The following is a 16,994-nucleotide window of genomic DNA, read 5'->3' on the forward strand; positions in this document are numbered from 1 at the left end:
GGGGGGACGGGGCCGGCCCCGCCGCTGCAGGACCACGACCCTCAGCCGGTGCCTTCGACAATACTCTTTATTTGATTAAAGGCTCGGGATTCTCTGTGTACACCGGAATGTGCTCTATGCCCTAGGCCAGGCCCGTACAGGGTTACAAAAAGGGTGGAAATATTACCCGCCAGCGAATTTCAAGGGAAAAAAAAAAAAAGCTCCTTGGATGCTCGAACTAACCTCGACTCCATTTTAAAATCATACAGAGAAGCAACTCTCCAACACGGCCGAGCGAACAGGATTCGTCACCTACTTGGCTAGGGAAGGGGGTCTGCTCTCCCGCCCTCCCAGGACAGGGTCAGGGCCGGTTTCCTCTGGGCTGCTGCCGACGGAGGAGAGACCACGAACTTCTTTGGCAGGGGACCCCGCGGGTCCGAGACACGCTCGCTCCCGCAGCCGGGCTCTCTCGGGAGCATGCTACACGTCTTTTTAGGGCATTTGCTATCCATCCTGCGCTCCCCCGCAGACCGCGCTGGTGGCCGGTTAAGGCATCAGCAACAGGCCCCGAGTCAGGCAGGTGAGATGAGTTTTGAGGGGAGCACAGCTCTGCGAGGTGAGGCAAGTAATTTCCTCCCAAGAACATTACTTTGGGACAGGTCCTGACACACAGGCCGAGTAACCCAGTCTCCGTGGCTGCTTGCACCCGGGCAGGCAAAGCCTTCAACCTCCCGAGACACTGAAAGGGGCCCAGGAAGGTTCTAACTGAATTCCATCTGACCTGGGAAGGCCCAGCTGGTTCTAACCGAATTAAACCCCCTCCAAAGCCTGGCCCAAGAGCAGCTGCAGCAGACAGGGAGCCCGTGCACGGGACCGTCCTTTCCAGACGCTCTCCCCCCCTGCAGCAGGAGCTAGAGCATCCAGAGCTGCACCCTGCGCTACCTCGGAGCCCTCTCTGAGCCCGCGAGGCGAGCCCAGGCGTAGGGCCAGCGCTGTACCGCAGGGCTGGAGAGACAGCAGTAACCGTGCGGGGCACAAGGACCGAAGCCCCGAGCCCCTCGTCCCCGCCCCACGCCCCTGCCACAACCCCCCCACCTTTGGAAGCGAGGCCAACTTGCTCCGCTTCTACCAGACGGAAGGGTCCAGAGAAGCAAGGTGCCCCCGCGCACGTTCTCTTAATGCCTGCTTTCATCAATGGAAACGAGAGTTGAAGGCCGAGGAGAAATTAAAATGGCAGCACCAACAACGGAACGGCGCGGGACGCTTCAGAAAAGAAAACGACGTCTGGTAGGCTCTGGGACTGAGCTCTGGTCATCTTCAGGGGAGAAGGGGACATGTCAAAGCCAGGCTCTCTGCGGAGATCTTGATTCTGCCGGTTGGTAAAAATCTGCCAAAGAAATTTGTAGCCTTTCCCCCCAGGAGCACGTCAATTCTCTGCCAAAAATGTCTGTGACCCAGGAACGCTGCAGATGGCAGACAGAGCCACGCGTCTTAGCAGAGAGGGGGCTGCGGCATTCCCAACATTCAGAATAAACTTCGGCCTCTTTTTTTTTTTTAATTTAAAACTTTCTTCCTTTGGGATTCCCCACGGCTGGCATTACAGGATTTCGTACTTGTCCACCAGGAAGGTGGTTTCAGTGGAAAACCTTACAGGGCTGTTCCCGTCTACCTGGGTCACTTTGGTAACCTGCGGAGACAACACGCGCAGTTAGCTCAGCACGGAACGCACGCCGCTCCCCACCACAGCTACGATGCGGCGCCTTCTGACGCCAGGGCGGTCGCGAGGACAGAATCGACCCGGCGCTTTCGAACCGCAAGTCAGCCCCGAAAGGAAGATCTTTGCTCTCAGGAAACCTGAACAGAGGGGAATGATTTTCTGTGGGAACTCTGTCTCTGCTGAAAGTGGTCTGCAAGGAGTTAGGCAGCTGTCAGTAGCGACACTTCAGCCGGGACGGACAGACAGACAGACAGTCATATGCCAAGAAGCATTTTGGCTTGGACAGCTCATGGATGCTCTAACAAAGCCTGAGGGGAATTAATGATGGCTCAGAGGCACAAAGGCACAACCGAAACCGTAGGCAAGCTCTGGGAAGCTGGAGTTGCCAGCGCTGCCTGCCGCCGCTCCCGAATCTGGCTAACGCAGAGGCAACTGAATGCCGACGCCTAAGCCCTCGCGAAGCGGGACAGCAGGGCCCACACGCCACAGCACGGCCGTTTTGAGCCAGCGGGTGACTGAAGCAGCTTGAAAGAGGCAAGAGTGCCACCGCGCCTGCAGAGCGCCGGCAGCGACCGTACCTGTATGTTGCAATAGTTCTTTTTGGAGATGAAGGAGACTTGCACGGGGAAGAAGTCATTCGGCTGCCCCGCTATGCTGAATTCCAGGCTGCCGCTCTTGTTTTTGGCATCTATCACCGGCAGGCACCACTCGAGGAGATTTCTCCGGCTGTCGTGGCGATACTCGCCATCGATCTCCCCAATCACTGGGGCGCCGACACCAGACCTAGAGCAGGCAATGAGAAGCTACAATGGCTTACCTGTACAGAGCTAAGAAAACGCTTGTCAAGCCCGTCGGTGCAGCCAGACCGCAAACCAGAGAGGGGAAGGAACTGATGGGATCCGGGACGGCACTTGTTAGCGCTGCCCGGACAAGGAACTTTACTTACGGCAAGGGGATGGTGATGACCACATCGTTCAGCTCCAGGCTCTCCTCTTGCAACTCGTATTCAATGTTAACATCACAACTGTTCCCGCTTTCTGATGGCCAGCAGTTAACTGAGGGCACAGAAACAGTACGCTGAACCGCGCAGGCTTTCTGCGCGGGACGGGCTTTCAAAAGGTGACGCACTTCCAAAAGCACAGCAAAGTCAACCCCAAGAAATTCTAACTTTAATAAACGCTTTTTGTTTTCTTCAAGAGCGTTACGGAAAATGCGCGCTGCTGAGAACAACAGGTACTATCCAATGGCAGGCACACGGTATCTCCAACGCCTCGCAACATGCCACGCTCCAGGCAGCCCAGATGCCGCAAGGCGGGCTACGAGCCGGCAGCCCACGGCTGAACCTCAGCCTCTCCCACCCCAGCCCCCAGACACACACTGGCACTCACTCGTCAATGGAATGAAGGACTCTTCCGTGGTCTGCAACCTCCACTTCAGCACGCCCACGTCGCTGTTGATAGGGAATGACTTCTCTGGGTTCTTCAGGCCAATCTGTGACTCTGCAGTGAAGAGCTTCTTGTCCACGTTTGGGTGAGTCTGAAAGGGGAACACACGCCCAGGCTGTAACTCTGAGCCTAAGGAGAACACCGTATGTAGGTAATGCGGGTTCTAATAAGACAGGCCTACGCATCCCAGAGTATTTTCCCTGCCAAAATACACAGGGGTTTTGCTCCTTGCTCAGAAGCCCAACTGGAGCACGGCTGCCTATCAACCCAGGATTCCTTCCAGGAAACGCTGATCCGCTAAGAATCCACACCACCACCATTTTCACTTGCCACTGTGCCAGCAACTCTAGCAAGGCACACCCTGGGCCGACACCCAGAGAACAACGTCAACAACTCTGAAAATCTCAAAGACCATCCCCAAGACCCATAATGGACATTCTTCTGGAGGAAAAAGCAACCTAAAGCTGCTGGGAAGAACACCCTGAAACCAGAGAAATACTGCCTCCCTCAGCAACCTTAGCGCATATACACGACAGCAGTCAAACTCAACTGAAATATTCCCTCTTCCCAACAGCAAGCGTAAGCAGCTTTTCAGAAGCTGAGGATTTTTGCAAGTTAATGTTCAAGTTACACTAGAAAGACAGGCGTCAGCACTGGGTTTGATCTCGTCTTCCACCTGAAGCAGCACATGTGGGAGCATTGTTAGGAACTCGCTTATGAGATGTGCTGATAAGGAACCTACTACTGTATAAGCAGACCTGCAGCCAGCTACGGATAGACAAGCGCTTGGCGAGGAGGAGGAGGAGGGAGCAAAGAGCGTATCAAAGCAGCACAATCTCCAGGGCTCAGTAAGGTCACACAAACAGAGAGGGGGAAAGGGGAGGAAGTATCTCTAAGAACCTTCTGAGCTGCTATCGCTGACTGCAATCAAGGGCTCCGGCTCCAGGAACTGTCTCGGAGACAGCAGCGACAGGACATGAGCGACCCCGAGACGAAACGGCTTTCCAGATAATAAATTAATCGGCACAGTAAGTTAATTCTAACGCTCCCGCTCAACAACTAAAGCTCGCATTGTATAAACACCACCAAGCAGCACACCAGGCTGCTGCAAAGTCCAAGCGAGATCAGGTGGCATGCCGACGTGTGTTACTGGACAGATAAGGCTCCGAGGGAGAAGGATAAGCGCACGAGACTGGATTTCTCAAGTGAACTTCAATCTTTTGAGCGTGAGCTGGCCCTGCCTTTGTGCTGCGGTAATGGTCTGCAGCAACTACTCTCGGTTTCAACGCCTTTGCTGAGAAGGCTTGGACAAGACCAGAGGACAGCAACACGCTCGAGTATTTCCAAGAGTTTGCCCTGGAGAGCAGCAAAGGCATGTTCAAGAGCACAGGACACCGAAGAGGCTTTACCTGTAGCTGCACTCCCCGCTTGTCTTCATTTTCTACGTGCAGGCGAATCCGTGCAAACTTTTCATCGGAAATGTGCAGCATGATCATGCCATGCAGCTCCATGTTCTGCAACCCTCCGTCACGGCCACAAGTCAAGGAAATTTTCTCCTCTATTTTCATATGCACACTAGGCAGACAGAAAAAAAGCAGGTATCTCAAGTCCTGTGCTTGGCATCTAACAGGCAAGACCAAAGATTAGTGCTCAGCAAGGACAGGCTACGTGTAGCGAGAAGGTGCTCCCAAGAGCACAATGGCCCCAAACGGAATAGCGTGGATGGCACAGCGGATGCTACGGCTGCTCCGACAGGTTAACTCGGGGGCAGGCGGCTCCACAGATACGAGCCCGCAACGGATGGAAGCCCGGATAAACAGCAATGATTTGGCATCTCGACACGCTGTTCTCTCCAAACCCCTCTGCCGTGCAGCAGCGTGGCTCACAGCACTAAAAGGTTCTGAATTGCTACCACGTAAAATGGGCCAAGAACGCTGCCATTCGAAGCTGCAATAAGGCAGGAACTCTTTGTGTCTGGGGAATGGGAAAAATGGCGGCTATTTTAACTCATCTGAAGGCAAAACACTGGGAAAAAGGCATAGGAAAATTCCCAACCTCAGCTAAACAGTGGTTGTACATCCCGTTTTAGTCAAGGCCATTCCTAATCAAATCAGCTATCTGTTTTTTTGCTGCTGTGCTTTCCAAGATTTTGCCCTCCATCTTTTAAAATGAACAGGCCGAGCGAGCACACAGGACCTGAACGGCAGGAAAAAGCCTGTTCTGAAAACTAAAAAGGAAGCCAGCTCATGAAGCACCACGTGCATCGCAGAGCGAGCTGTGAGAAGACTGCTTTCAAGGCGGGGGCAATACCTACCTCTCCATGTTAACGGGCGGAGCGAGAACTTTGGCTGCTTCCGTAGAGCGCTTGCCTACGGAAGTCATGATATTCTCTCCTTCCAATTTCAGCTTGTCCACAAAGTTGTCCACCTCCTTCCCCTTAGCGCCAAGTTTCAAGGCTTTACTGGGACCTGAAGGCCTAAACAGAAGACGTAAGAATCTCCAAGTCAGCTCACAGCAAGATTCCTCCTTCCTCAGTTATCTTAGCGTCGTAACCCGACTACCCCAACAATAGAGCATTCAGCCTTTTCTGGGGAGAACGCGCATGAAACTGATGGTCTTACCTGTAGGGTGCCAAGTTATAATTTAGATCTGGATTCTGTTCCAAGTATTACCAGTAGCTGGGACCTCTTTTTCTCACGCAAATTGAGAAGCTCATTGCCCCTCAAAGACTCCAGAGAGGCTATGGGATGCTACTACGGTCCACAGCGCAAACGCTCTTCAACAATAAAAGAGGGGTCTCAAGAATACGCAACATGTACCGGCCTACGAGCATCCACGCTGACGGCTCAGAGGTCGACACACGCCCATCGGCACAGCTAAGGGGAGGCTTTACAAAGGCACCGCAACCTCTACCCGTACAGTAACTGCGCGGGAGGGCTACGCAGACCAAGAACCCGCGTTAGAGAGCCTTTGTGCGGGCATGCGGCTTCAGCCGCTGCTGGCTCCAAGGAAGCTTTGCTCCCTACTGTACACCTACCTGGCAGGCGCTGGTGCCACTTTGGGCTTCTCTGTTTCAATGATGGTCTCTGTGATCATCGCCGCCGTTGTGCCCCCAGACACGGCCGAGCTACCAAAGCCACCAAAACCGGGTGCCTTTTTGCCCTGCCTCTCCGCGTCCCTCCTGGCCTGCTGCAATTCCTTCGCTTTACGGCGCATCTCAGCTTTTGCTTCGCGCTCCTGAGTCTGAAACAAAAGACAAGAGGCTGACGGGGCTCTGCAATCTCAATCTTAGTCTGCGCAGGAGCTAAAGGCATTTGCTCGTAAACCCTTTGCAAAGAAGAAGGAAAGAAGAGATGGGCATTTAGTTTACAGGAAAGCGGAATAATTTTACGACCCCTATCAAAGCGGAGTAACACCTTTGTATAAAAAAAAAAAAAAGCAGCATTTCCCAGAGAGGGTACCCCGCCGTACCAGGCTTGCAGTTATTGCCGCTCACCTCTCGGACAGCTCGGAACACCTTTTCTTCATGCGAGTCCATCTCTGTGAAGGTCCGAATTTGTGCCAGGTTTACGTTTTCACGGTAGCCCAGGGCAACAATTTCATCAAAGGCAAAAATCAGGTCGAAGCAGTGTTCGGAGATTTCATTCTCTTCCAGAGCTCGACAATATTCAGGGATCTAGTTAGGGAGGGGAAAACATTTTAAAGGAGTAGTCGTATGAAGATGAAGTTTTGCCATTATTAGTTTTTCTACGCTACAATACTTATAGGACCCCTTAGCTTAGTTGTAACGCTAACTCGGAGGAACCTCGAGACACACTGAGGCCAGCGGATTTCCTGAAGATCCTTCGGTTGCATGAAGAGAGCTGCACAAACTCGCTGCCTAGAAATGCATTTAAAGTAGTGCTGTACTTCGAACAATCACCTACTGTAACATCACGTTATTTTTAGAAGGAACATGGGTGTTATCTTAAAAATACAGAGAATATTTAGTACTAAATGTACAACATCACCCTTTGGTCTCACCAGTTGAAATACAACCGAGGATTTTTGATGCGTAGTTCAAAAATACCACCGAAACGTCGAAGCTTACTTCCAGGTCAGGAAGAGGCTCTGGAGAATCAAGCTGCCAGGTGGAGGCAGGCAGCGCTTCAGCACCGGCTCACCAAGAGGTTCCCTTACAACGGCACTGTTTCGGGCTATACACACGCAAACTCTGCATTCAGTGACAGACCCTTACCACTCTAGAGAAGAGTCGGAGTGTTTCGAGATCTTCCAGGATGTTGCTGTTCTTGGTGGTGATCAGCACCATGTAGAGCTTCTCCATCGGCTGATAGACGTACCGCACACTCTCCGTTTCCACAAAAGTGTGCTGCTTCCCCGTGTTCATCAGCTTCGGGAAAGCCGCCAGCAGCCCCTCGATGCGGGTCCGAGTCATCTCCACGAACTGCCGGGAGACGATGGCCTTCCCTGCCTTTGTGCAGACAGCCGCTGCCAACAGCACCTGCGGAGAAGGTGAGCGCTGGTTAGCCAGGCCTCCCACACCACGCGGCCTCGGCGAGCCCGGCACGGCGTGACTCCCTCAAAGAAAGGATCGCTTCCGACTATGTTTCACCTTCACGCGTACCGCGCAGTCAACCGCTTTTCCTTAAACACGATTTTAAGTCTTTTTCTGTGACCAGCGCCAGGAACCGAACTACTCTTAGGGCAGATCCACCTCTGTTTTTCCCTCTCTCCAGTCCGCTTTCTGTTCCCGTGTTATCCCGAATGAAAGCTCTCAGTGCTCCCAACCGGCTGATGCGGCAAATCAGCCCGTTCCTACATACGCAGAGGTGTGACAAACCCCCAAAATGCTTTAGACGAGGCTCTGGGTTATTGAGTTTTCTGTCAGTCTGGCCCCAGCTTACAACTAAATATAGCAATGTTTTAAAACGTGCCACTTCTTCCCAATACCACATTTACAGTAGAGCCAGGTTAATAAAATATGGACAGCTATATTAATCGCAGCACTTGGATGACTCTCCTGGGCGTTTCAGAGATGTTATCACACCAACAATAAGAAGGCGGAAAGGCAATTGCCAGCCTACGTTTTCTCGTTCTCTCAGACTACCGAGACTCCCTCCCTTGCCATTTCTCTCTCAAAGAGCAGCTTCTCAATGAACTTTGTCGGGATAAGGCAGTTTCTGTGCTTAAGACCTTTTAAATCCCCAACCGTTGTTATTAACAGCTGTCTAACGATGAGGCAAGTAGCAGAAACTCTCAAACAGACCGATTTCAAGCCCCACCTCAGCCCCAGCGCTCTGTGGGTGCCTTGTTAAGAGTGCCGGGCTCCTTCTGGGCTGCCCTGGGGCTCTGCAGCTTGACAACTGGGGGACAAACATATCCTGAAGTACTCACAGGTCAGAAACAAACTTCCTCTCCGTAAGTACTCCCCGACAGGACTCAGAGCACGGCGCAAGAGAACCGGACGGCACCAAGGATCCCCGGGCACCGCGAGCAGACAGCTCTACGCTTTCACGGGGCAGCGTGTCAGCCCCTGCTGACCGAGACGGCCACCAAACGACGCTGCGGACGGGCGACAAGGAGCCGGGCTAGCTCGGAGAGAAAGAAGCTCACAGCCTTAGGCTCTGCACCCACACGGGAGCAGCCGGCCACGGCCTGCGCCCGGCCGCAGCCAGCACCCGAGGGGACGGCCTCGCTGCCCCGAGCCGCCTCCGAGCAAGCGTCACGCCGTGCGCCTACGGCTGCGGCCACCAGCTCCTCCGCTGAAGAGGCACCGCGGGGCGGAAAGCCGTGCTTCGCCGCCGCGCCCGCCCTGCTCGGCCGGCCGCGGGCAGGGACGGCGTGCCCGCGCCCCGGCCGCTCCCCGAGGGCTGCCGGCCCCAGCGCCGGCTCCCCGGGCCACAGAAGGAACCGCCACGGCGCTCGGCGCTGCCCCGCCAGGCCACGGGGCTCCGGCACCGGCCTGCGCCCGGGCCTGGGCGAGCGGCGGGCCTACGGGCCGGGGCGGGGAGGGGCGGGGGCGGCACCAGGAGCCTCCCCGAGCCCCGTTCTACCCCGCAGTGGCGAGCGGCAGGCCGCGGGCCGGCCCTTACCATGGCGGCGGCGGCGGCGCTGGGCTCCGCGCTCGCTCCCTCCGCGCTCCGCGTCCCCTCGGGCAGCCCCACAAGATGGCGGCGCCGAGCCACGTCCCCAGCCGGAAGCGGCGTCACGCACGGCGCACGGGGCGGGGCGGGGCCGCCCCGGCGGCGGACCGGCGGGCGGCCGCCACCGCCCCTCCCGCTAGGGGGCGCCGCGGAGACCGCGCCGCTCTAGCCGGCCCAGGGCGAGCGAGCCGAGCGGGTCGCCATGGCGACGGCGGCGGGGTGGCATGGCGGAGCGGCGGGAGCTGGAGGTGAGCGGGGCGCCGGGCCGGGCCGGGCCGGGCCGAGCCGAGCCGAGCCGAGCCGAGCCGAGCCGAGCCAGGGCCTCACCGCGCCCCTCTGCCTAGACGCGGCTCGTCGAGAACCAGCCGTACGATGAGAGCCTGGAGCTGCCGGAGGCCGAGGAGGCGGGCGGCGCGGCGGGGAGGCCGGCCGGGGCCCGTTCGCCGCGGGCGGGGGGCGCGGGCCGCCCGCGGGGCTCCCGCCGACCGGGGCTGCCCGGGGCGGGCGGCGGGGCGGCCGATCGCAGCAGCGACGAGGAGGGCAGCGGCGGCAAGGTAGGCACGGGGCCGGCGGCGGGCGGGGCGGGCGGGGCGGCCCGCTGAGGCCCGGTCCCTCTCGCCTAGGAGGAGGCGGCGGCCCGCTCGGCCCCCCCCGCCGCCCTCAGCGAGGACGAGGACGACGATGACGACGACGACGACAACTCGGAGGAGGAGGAGGATTCCTCCGAAACCGACTCGGAGGACGACTCGGAGGAGCACGGGGCTGCGCTGGAGGGGTGAGTGGCCCCACCGGCCGGGGGAGCCGGGGTCTGGTGCCCGGCGGGTGCTGTACGGGCCCTTACGGTGTGCTCCTCGTCCCGCGGGGGCGAGCATGGCCGTGGGCAGCGGGAGAGGCAGCTCCTTCCTCCTCGTACCCGGCTGGCCCAGGAAAGAGGTTGCTTCGCATGACGAACTGTGGCCACCCCGGGCGGCTCCTGGGACACTCCCCATGCCCGGCGCTGCTGCACCAAGGAAGGGCTCGGCTGGGAACGACCGCAGGGCTCAGCCAGGCTCCTGTCGCGGCTTCAGCCCTGGCTGGCAGTGGCTGCCCAAGAAGGAGAAGGAACGTCTCAAACACATCCTCGTCTCCTGCTAATCCCCCTCCTTTCCCACTGTTTTCCACCCCAAAACCATGACTAAACCCCCTAATCGTCGCCCCAACGACTGCCTTTGTGCCAATCGCTCATCTGCCTTTAATATGCCCTAGGCACGTCTCTATAATCACAAGCAACCGGTCCATCCCTGAAGTGCTTTTTTGGGCTGGGAGGCCCACCAGCGGTGTTCGTGTGCAAGGAGGCCTTTTAAGAGAGGACTTACTACCTCATGTTTCAGCTTCCTTCACGACTGTCTTGCACAGCTGGGTCCCAGTTCCTGCTCGTACGGAACCTACCACACGTTAATCTGCCCCCGTTTCTCTTCCTTTCTGTAGCGACTTCAACCTAGCAGATTATGACTACCTGCCAGTATCTTCTGAAATCAAAGAACTCTTTGAGTACATCAAGAGGTGAGCTGAAGGGGTTTCAGCCCGGCTCTGGGCTCTCCTGTGTGTCACTTGTTGTGGCCAGTTTTGCAGGACAGCTCATAGCCACCGACTTGTCTTGTTGGTTTTTTTTCCAGGTACGCTCCCAAAACAATAGAGATTGAGCACAAACTCCAGCCTTTCATTCCAGACTTTATTCCTGCAGTTGGAGACATTGACGCATTCCTAAAGGTACCATTGCTTCAGGTTCCTCTCTACCTCCTGCCACGCGAGCCGAAACAGAACCTGGCGTGGGTGCGAGAGGGGCACCAGAGGCCGGCCCGTCCCTGCAGCGGTGCGCACCCTCGCCCTGCGCCGCCAGAGATAATGTTCTAGAGACCTGGGAAGCTACACCCAGTAGCGGTTCAGCCACCTCTCCGACAGCGCATGCGTAATTTGGGGCGAGGGCTACGTTTGCCCAACGCCTTGTGCTTCTCGGGTACCGCTGTACTAACAACTCCTATTCAAGAGAGCACGCCTACCACTTCCTTTTAGGGTCTGATTTTTAAACCGTACAAAACAGCTCCAAGTTCCCCCGCTCAGGACTCCTGTAGAAAACAGGGTCTCTGTTTATCTGCAGGTTCCCCGTCCCGATGGCAAGCCTGATAACCTTGGCCTGCTGGTCCTGGACGAGCCGTCGACCAAGCAGTCGGATCCCACCGTGCTCTCCCTTTGGCTGACAGAGAACTCCAAGCAGCACAACATCACAGTGAGTCGCAGAGAGGGAGGAGGCATTTGCAGCGCGCTGGCTGTAGCAAAACCATTGCATTTTTACTCCTACTTTTGTCTCTGTGACTACAGTGTTGCAGCACAACCGATAACTTGGCTTTGAAAGCTGAAAAAACTAACCTCTCTCGTTAATCTGTAGCTTTAAACTGCAACGGATCTAAGCCTGGCTTCAGGCAAGTCTTGGTACAGACTTTGGATCCGTTTCCTTCAGGTGAAGCTTTGCTTCCTTTTGGTTGTCACTACCTGGTTTTACTCCGTGTTTTGTTTCCCAGCTGCTCTTCTGTCTGCAGAAATCAGTTGGTGTAGTGCCACTAGGAAAGAGAAAACGCATGGTTAATCAGGAGCGCACACAGGCTTTGCAAAAAAGCCCCCAAAACACCACGAAGTGCTGCCAGGTTTCTGTTTCTGGTTTTAGCAGCAGATAAAAGTGAAGAGTTTGGAGAACGCAGAAAAGAACCCCAAAGCCATCGACAGCTGGATTGAAAGTATCAGCGAGCTGCACCGCTGCAAACCTCCTGCCACGGTCCATTACACCAGGTTAGCCGTTACGCCAGCTCTGCTCCACACACGCTCGTACGGCGTAAGCTCAGGTCAGCGGGAGGCTGGCAGCAAAGTCTAGGAGCGCTGAGTAAAGCTATTGAAGTATCTCCGAGGGGGAGAGGACGTGCCGATTTTCAGGGCATGCCTGTGTGCAGGACACTCGGTTTCCCTCCCTCCACTTCTCTTTCCCTGCGTAACTTGAATTAGTTGAACAGCTAGTGCGCAGAACTTGCAACTTAGCAAGCTTCGGCTTGTTTGGATAAATACAAACGCCCGCGTTGACCCTCAGCAGACGTGCAGATCTCTCTCAGCTGGTTAGACCGGAGGCTGTCCCATTTACAGCGGTCTGGCTGTAGGAAGCCACTTCAGCTGCGGGTGATCCCGAAGTCCATGTTCTTTTCTTCCCTGGCAGGCCAATGCCCGACATTGAGACCCTCATGCAGGAATGGTCACCGGAATTTGAGGAGCTCCTAGGAAAGGTACGTTGTCCGAACGATAAGTAGTTAGCTCAGCGCGTGGTGTTAGAAACCATCTTCCGTGGGTTCCTGTTCCCTTTCGAGCTCTTTGCCCGCAGCCCGGCCCGCTCAGGTTTGTTCCTACTTACCAGAAGACGGGGCAGCAGCCTAAGGCCTGAATTCCTGGCTGCTGCCCGGGTCGCCTCTGCGCTCGGCCTGAGGTCGGTGCCTGCTTTCGGGCTCTTGCCGTAGGGGAGCAGAGCTGACTGCCCCGTCTGTTCCAGGTGGGCCTCCCGACTGCGGAGATGAACTGCGAGCTGCCCGAATACGTCGACATGATATGTGGTAAGCGGGGGAGACCGTGCTGAAGACACGGGCGTGCTGCTGGCCTGGCACTGTCTCGCTTAAAGCAGGAGACCTCTAGGTGCGGGCTCGGCCCCGAGTAGTCAAGATCATTCTCTGCTGCCTTCAGTAGGAAGCAGACTCTTGTGTGCAGGTGCCTGCGGTCTTTGATGAGCAAAGGCCCAAGTAATCGGGGGCGGTGGGAAGCTCAGCCTTTACTTACGGCACCCCGGGCAGGGCGGCGCAGCCCAGGCGCTCTCACGCACTTCTGCTCTCGCTCGTAGCCATTCTGGACATCCCCGTGTACAAGAGTCGGATCCAGCCTCTGCACGTCCTCTTCTCCCTCTACTCGGAGTTCAAGAACTCGCAGGTAAGCGACTCCGGGCAGGTGCCGCTCACCCAGTTGGAAGTATTGCAGCGCTGCTCTCCTTACGTTTGGCTTCGCTGTGCTGTGGGTGTTCGTAGAGGGCTGGTAGGCCACCGTAAAGGGGGCCGAAGCACATTTTCTAAGCTTCTCATTTCCCTAGTACCTCAACGTTACACAAGGAGCCTCTGATGTGCCACAGAGCTGGGGTGCCGCGTTCCTTAACAATCCGGCATAAGCCCAGAATGCTTTTCCCACCGAAGTCAGGGCGACTGCTGAGCGCACAGAGCAGAAGTGGCTTGCGCTTTCAGATGCACGCGTGTACTCAAATTACCAAGAGTCAAATCTTTGCACTAGCGCGTTCTTTCCCCTGCAGCATTTCAAGCCCCTGGCAGACGGGAAGAAGGGCAGGAGCCCGCCGTCCAACCCCCCTTCGCAAGCGGCAGACGCAGAAGTGCTAAGCTTTACTTGAAGCTTCACGTTAAACCCTCGTTTCCCGGATCAACGTCTGCCACTGGACATCGAGATTTGACTAAAGCAGCCTTTAGTGAAGCAACGCACAGCACGTCAAAAGCCTCCTGGTTTTATAGGCACAGCTGAGCCGTTCTGCATTCACAGAGTAGGACTTGACTCATCGCGTTTATTGCAGAAACTGCCTAATCGTTCCACTTTTGACTTGGCCCCAAGCAGTTCAGCATTAAACCAGCTCTTCCCGATGACAGGCTCCCTGCGCCACGGCCGCTGCAGAGCAGAGGCTCCTCAAGCACGCGCTGAGCGCTGTCGCAAGCGGGAATAAATTCTGTCCTCAACCACAACGCTCGGATCTGCCCAGTGTGTTCCAAGGTCTGATCGGGGGATCTCAAATCTCCTCTGCCCCATGTTATTGAGCCCCTTTTTCTGTTCTCAAGCCCCTTAGCTGCTGCCAAGGAGAAATAACCAGCGCGGCACCACACAGACGCTTGAGCTTAGTTTATTGCTGTTGGGACGACTCTCGCCAGCCCCCGCCACGCTGCCTGCCCACCCGTCTGCCACAGCTCTGGCAGGGGCGGCGAGGATGACGGAGCAAGGCTGGTGCTTGGCCTTACCCCGGGAGGAATCGCAGCGCTAGCAGCTTGGCAGAGTATGGCTATAAACAGCTTTGATGCATTTTGATTGTAATAGTCTACTTGTAAAGTGCACGGGCTACCTAAAAACATGCCTTGGCTAATGGTGCGGCTACCAAGACGTGCAGTGCGTAGCTTAATGTATGGCCAGGGACTGGTTGGCGCCCGCCACCCAGCACGGCCTCCCCGGCACCCTCGGCTGCGCTTCTCCGGAGGCTGGTACGTACCTGGGGCCGGGCAGCCCTGGCTCGGGCAGCACGCCGCGTCTCACAGCCAGATCTCATCGCTGCTCACGCTGGGCACTTTGTAGATGCGCCCGGATGTTGGGAGCTGGACGAAACCTGCAGGACAAAGACAGCTCATAGCCATCGCCTTCTGGGGCAGCCATGGAGGCCGGCATCCCCACAAGCACGGTTTCAGGGCTGCTCGCCCGCCTGCGCCCCCTCACCGAGTTTGCTGAGGACCAGGGAGTTCTCCAGCCCCGGCAGAGTGATCTCCTCTCCCCCGGCGCTGGCTCCCGCATCCTTGGGGGAAGCTGCGGGGAAGGAAAGGGTGAGAGCCGGGACAGCTAGCCTAGGCAGGACCTGTGGTCCCGTGTGTCCCTCTGCACCGGCACCTGGGGGTCTCACCTCCGGCCTCCTGTGCCAGGTCGCCGAGGCGCAGGTCGGGCGGCAGGGACCGGCTCTGGCGGGGCAGATGCGCACCCCGGGGCTGCGGGTGCTCGGAGCTGCTGCAATGGGAGCACCGGCTCAGCGGGCTGCTCCCTCCCGCTCGCCCCTTACCTGGCACCGGCTTGGCCCGGCGGCACGCCAGGCAGGCGGCGCAGGAGCCCAGGCTGAGCAGGGCGCCCATGGCCAGGGCTGCTCCGACGGCAACGCCCAGGAGGGGCAGCTCCACGCGGGCATCCAGCAGACCTGTACGGGCAGCGCGGCCCCCTCAGCACCCCTCCACAGGGCTGCTGCTCTGTGCCCGCCCCCTCGACACCTACCTGGGGGCAGGAGGGAGGCAGTGGTGATGCCCACGCTGTTGGCAGCACTGACGGAGAAGTTGCTGGCCGCGCTGCCCAGGTGGACGTGGAGCGAGTGGTTGGCCAGCCCCGGGTAGCGCGTGGCACCCAGGAGGAGGAACTCGGAGGTGTTGGCCATCACGTGCCCGTCCTGGTCCACCCAGGTGATGCTGGCGGGTGGGTTGGCTTGCACCAGCACAAAGAGCACCAGGAGGAGCCCAGCACCCTCGACCTCCTGGTAGCGGGCACCTGCCCGCAGGATCTCCGGCTTATCTGGGCAACAAACGCAGGCAGTGAGACAAGCAGGAGGGACGGAGGGGGAGCCGGGGACGGGGACAGCACAGCTAGGTGCAGGATTGGTCTCGCCAGGGGCCAGGAGCACCCATCAGCTGTGTTTGCACAGGACCGATGAGACGCTGCCCCTCTATGGCTGCCATGGGTGCAGGTCACGGTCCTGCTCTGGCCGGGCAGCAGCCCCACGCGCCCTCCCCACACCTCTGGCCCGAGCAGGGCTGGCGCCGCGGACCTTACACTGCACGTCGAGGAGGACGGAGGCGTTGTAGGTCTCCCCAGAGGCCGGGTCCATCAGGGAGCAGTTGAGCTCGCGGTCAGTGCGCCGGGCGGTGAGGGTGAGGGTGCTGGCAGTGCCCGCGGCCGAGCAGTTCACCTCCTGCTTCCGGCCGTCGAGGTACCACACCAGCACGGCGCCGGGGGCCGGCCGGGGGGCCCGGCAGGTGAAGGCACGGCTCTCCTCCTCCCGCAGCGTGCACGCTGCCAGCGGCTGCCCATCGATGGTGGGACCCGGTTCCCCCAGCCCTGCCGGAGAGCCCATGGCGCGTCAGAGCCGCACCGGGGTCCTGCTGCCGGAGCCGTGTGCCGGACCCCACCGCAGCCTCACCTGCCGAGCAGAGCGCCAGGGCACCGAGCAGCAGCAGCAGCAGGCGGGCGAGGGCAGCCCCCGGCCGGCCCCCAGGACACCCCATGGCACGCCAGCTGCGCTCAGCGCTGGGAGACAGGCAGCTGGAGCAGGGACACGGGGCCGTCCCCGCGCTGGGCCCCGGCCTCCCGGCACGCAGCAGGGCCGGAGGATGCGGCCAGGCTGCACCTTACCTGGAGCATCACCGCTGCCGCGTCCAGCCTAGCCCGCAGTGCGGCTCTGCGCCTGGGCCCCGGCACGCAGGGCCGTGCATGAGGCGCAGGGGCGGTCCCCGGCACGGCTGCGAGCATCCCTCTCGCTGGGCCCCCGCAGCCGCCTTCCCCGAGCGGGGCCGATGCTGCGCGCAGCCGTTGCGGCAGCGTCAGTCCCGCTGCCCGGCCGGCCCCGCTGCAGCTCTGGCGCACGGGAGAGCGGCCAGAGACCACCCAGCGAGGCATGAACATCCCCGTGCCCCCCGCCTCCCCTCTTAATGGCGGGGGCTCAGCCCAGCCTCGCACCCGCAGGGCCGCCCGTCGCAGCGGGGCTGTGCGCGCACGGGAATAACGCCACAACCGCCCGCAAGGCTGCAAGCAGAGCCCAAGGGCTGGGGACGCCGTTTATTGGGGGTGGAGCAGAGCCAAGACAAAGCAAGGCACTTCGGTGCTTCCTGTCCCTGGCTGTCAGCCGGGAGGAGGAGG

The 16,994-nt window shown here is 58.5% G+C and overlaps 3 protein-coding genes across 6 annotated transcripts; 1 reads left to right on the plus strand and 2 right to left on the minus strand.

Annotated features, from left to right (window-relative positions):
• Positions 1 to 49: 49 nt before the first annotated feature.
• ARCN1 (archain 1 coat protein complex I subunit delta) lies at positions 50 to 9,363 on the minus strand. 2 transcript variants are annotated; one of them, XM_075520958.1, is made up of 12 exons: positions 9,234 to 9,337; positions 8,536 to 8,729; positions 7,379 to 7,642; positions 6,638 to 6,817; positions 6,179 to 6,384; positions 5,456 to 5,617; positions 4,551 to 4,716; positions 3,085 to 3,232; positions 2,643 to 2,751; positions 2,275 to 2,479; positions 296 to 1,666; positions 50 to 256 (listed from the first exon to the last, which is right to left on the minus strand). In XM_075520958.1, exons 3-11 carry the CDS (start codon positions 7,574 to 7,576, stop codon positions 1,577 to 1,579), a joined length of 1,464 nt encoding a protein of 487 aa, XP_075377073.1. In that variant the 5' UTR covers positions 7,577 to 7,642; positions 8,536 to 8,729; positions 9,234 to 9,337; the 3' UTR covers positions 50 to 256; positions 296 to 1,576. The 2 variants fall into 2 exon arrangements, with proteins under 2 accessions (XP_075377073.1, XP_075377072.1); XM_075520957.1 differs by lacking the exon at positions 8,536 to 8,729 and having other exon boundaries at positions 9,234 to 9,363.
• Positions 9,364 to 9,381: 18 nt separating this feature from the next.
• Positions 9,382 to 14,495, plus strand: IFT46 (intraflagellar transport 46). Of its 3 annotated transcripts, none has more exons than XM_075520960.1 (11): positions 9,382 to 9,532; positions 9,629 to 9,838; positions 9,908 to 10,059; positions 10,752 to 10,826; positions 10,940 to 11,033; positions 11,422 to 11,550; positions 11,986 to 12,107; positions 12,523 to 12,589; positions 12,850 to 12,910; positions 13,192 to 13,277; positions 13,648 to 14,495. In XM_075520960.1, the coding sequence occupies exons 1-11, from the start codon at positions 9,509 to 9,511 to the stop codon at positions 13,741 to 13,743; spliced, it is 1,116 nt and encodes a 371-aa protein (XP_075377075.1). In that variant the 5' UTR covers positions 9,382 to 9,508; the 3' UTR covers positions 13,744 to 14,495. The 3 variants fall into 3 exon arrangements, with proteins under 3 accessions (XP_075377075.1, XP_075377076.1, XP_075377077.1); XM_075520961.1 differs by having other exon boundaries at positions 11,989 to 12,107; XM_075520962.1 differs by lacking the exon at positions 9,629 to 9,838 and having other exon boundaries at positions 9,389 to 9,532.
• On the minus strand, positions 11,545 to 16,806 carry TMEM25 (transmembrane protein 25). The gene is given in 8 exon segments (XM_075520959.1): positions 11,545 to 11,881; positions 14,602 to 14,715; positions 14,823 to 14,909; positions 15,004 to 15,288; positions 15,363 to 15,653; positions 15,912 to 16,233; positions 16,235 to 16,385; positions 16,491 to 16,806. Coding segments are annotated over 6 exon segments (1,188 nt in total). The 5' UTR covers positions 16,364 to 16,385; positions 16,491 to 16,806; the 3' UTR covers positions 11,545 to 11,881; positions 14,602 to 14,641.
• Between the last annotated feature and the right edge of the window lie 188 nt (positions 16,807 to 16,994).

The sequence above is a fragment of the Mycteria americana genome, chromosome 19 (genome assembly GCF_035582795.1).
Source record: "Mycteria americana isolate JAX WOST 10 ecotype Jacksonville Zoo and Gardens chromosome 19, USCA_MyAme_1.0, whole genome shotgun sequence".
NCBI classification, from domain to species: domain Eukaryota; kingdom Metazoa; phylum Chordata; class Aves; order Ciconiiformes; family Ciconiidae; genus Mycteria; species Mycteria americana.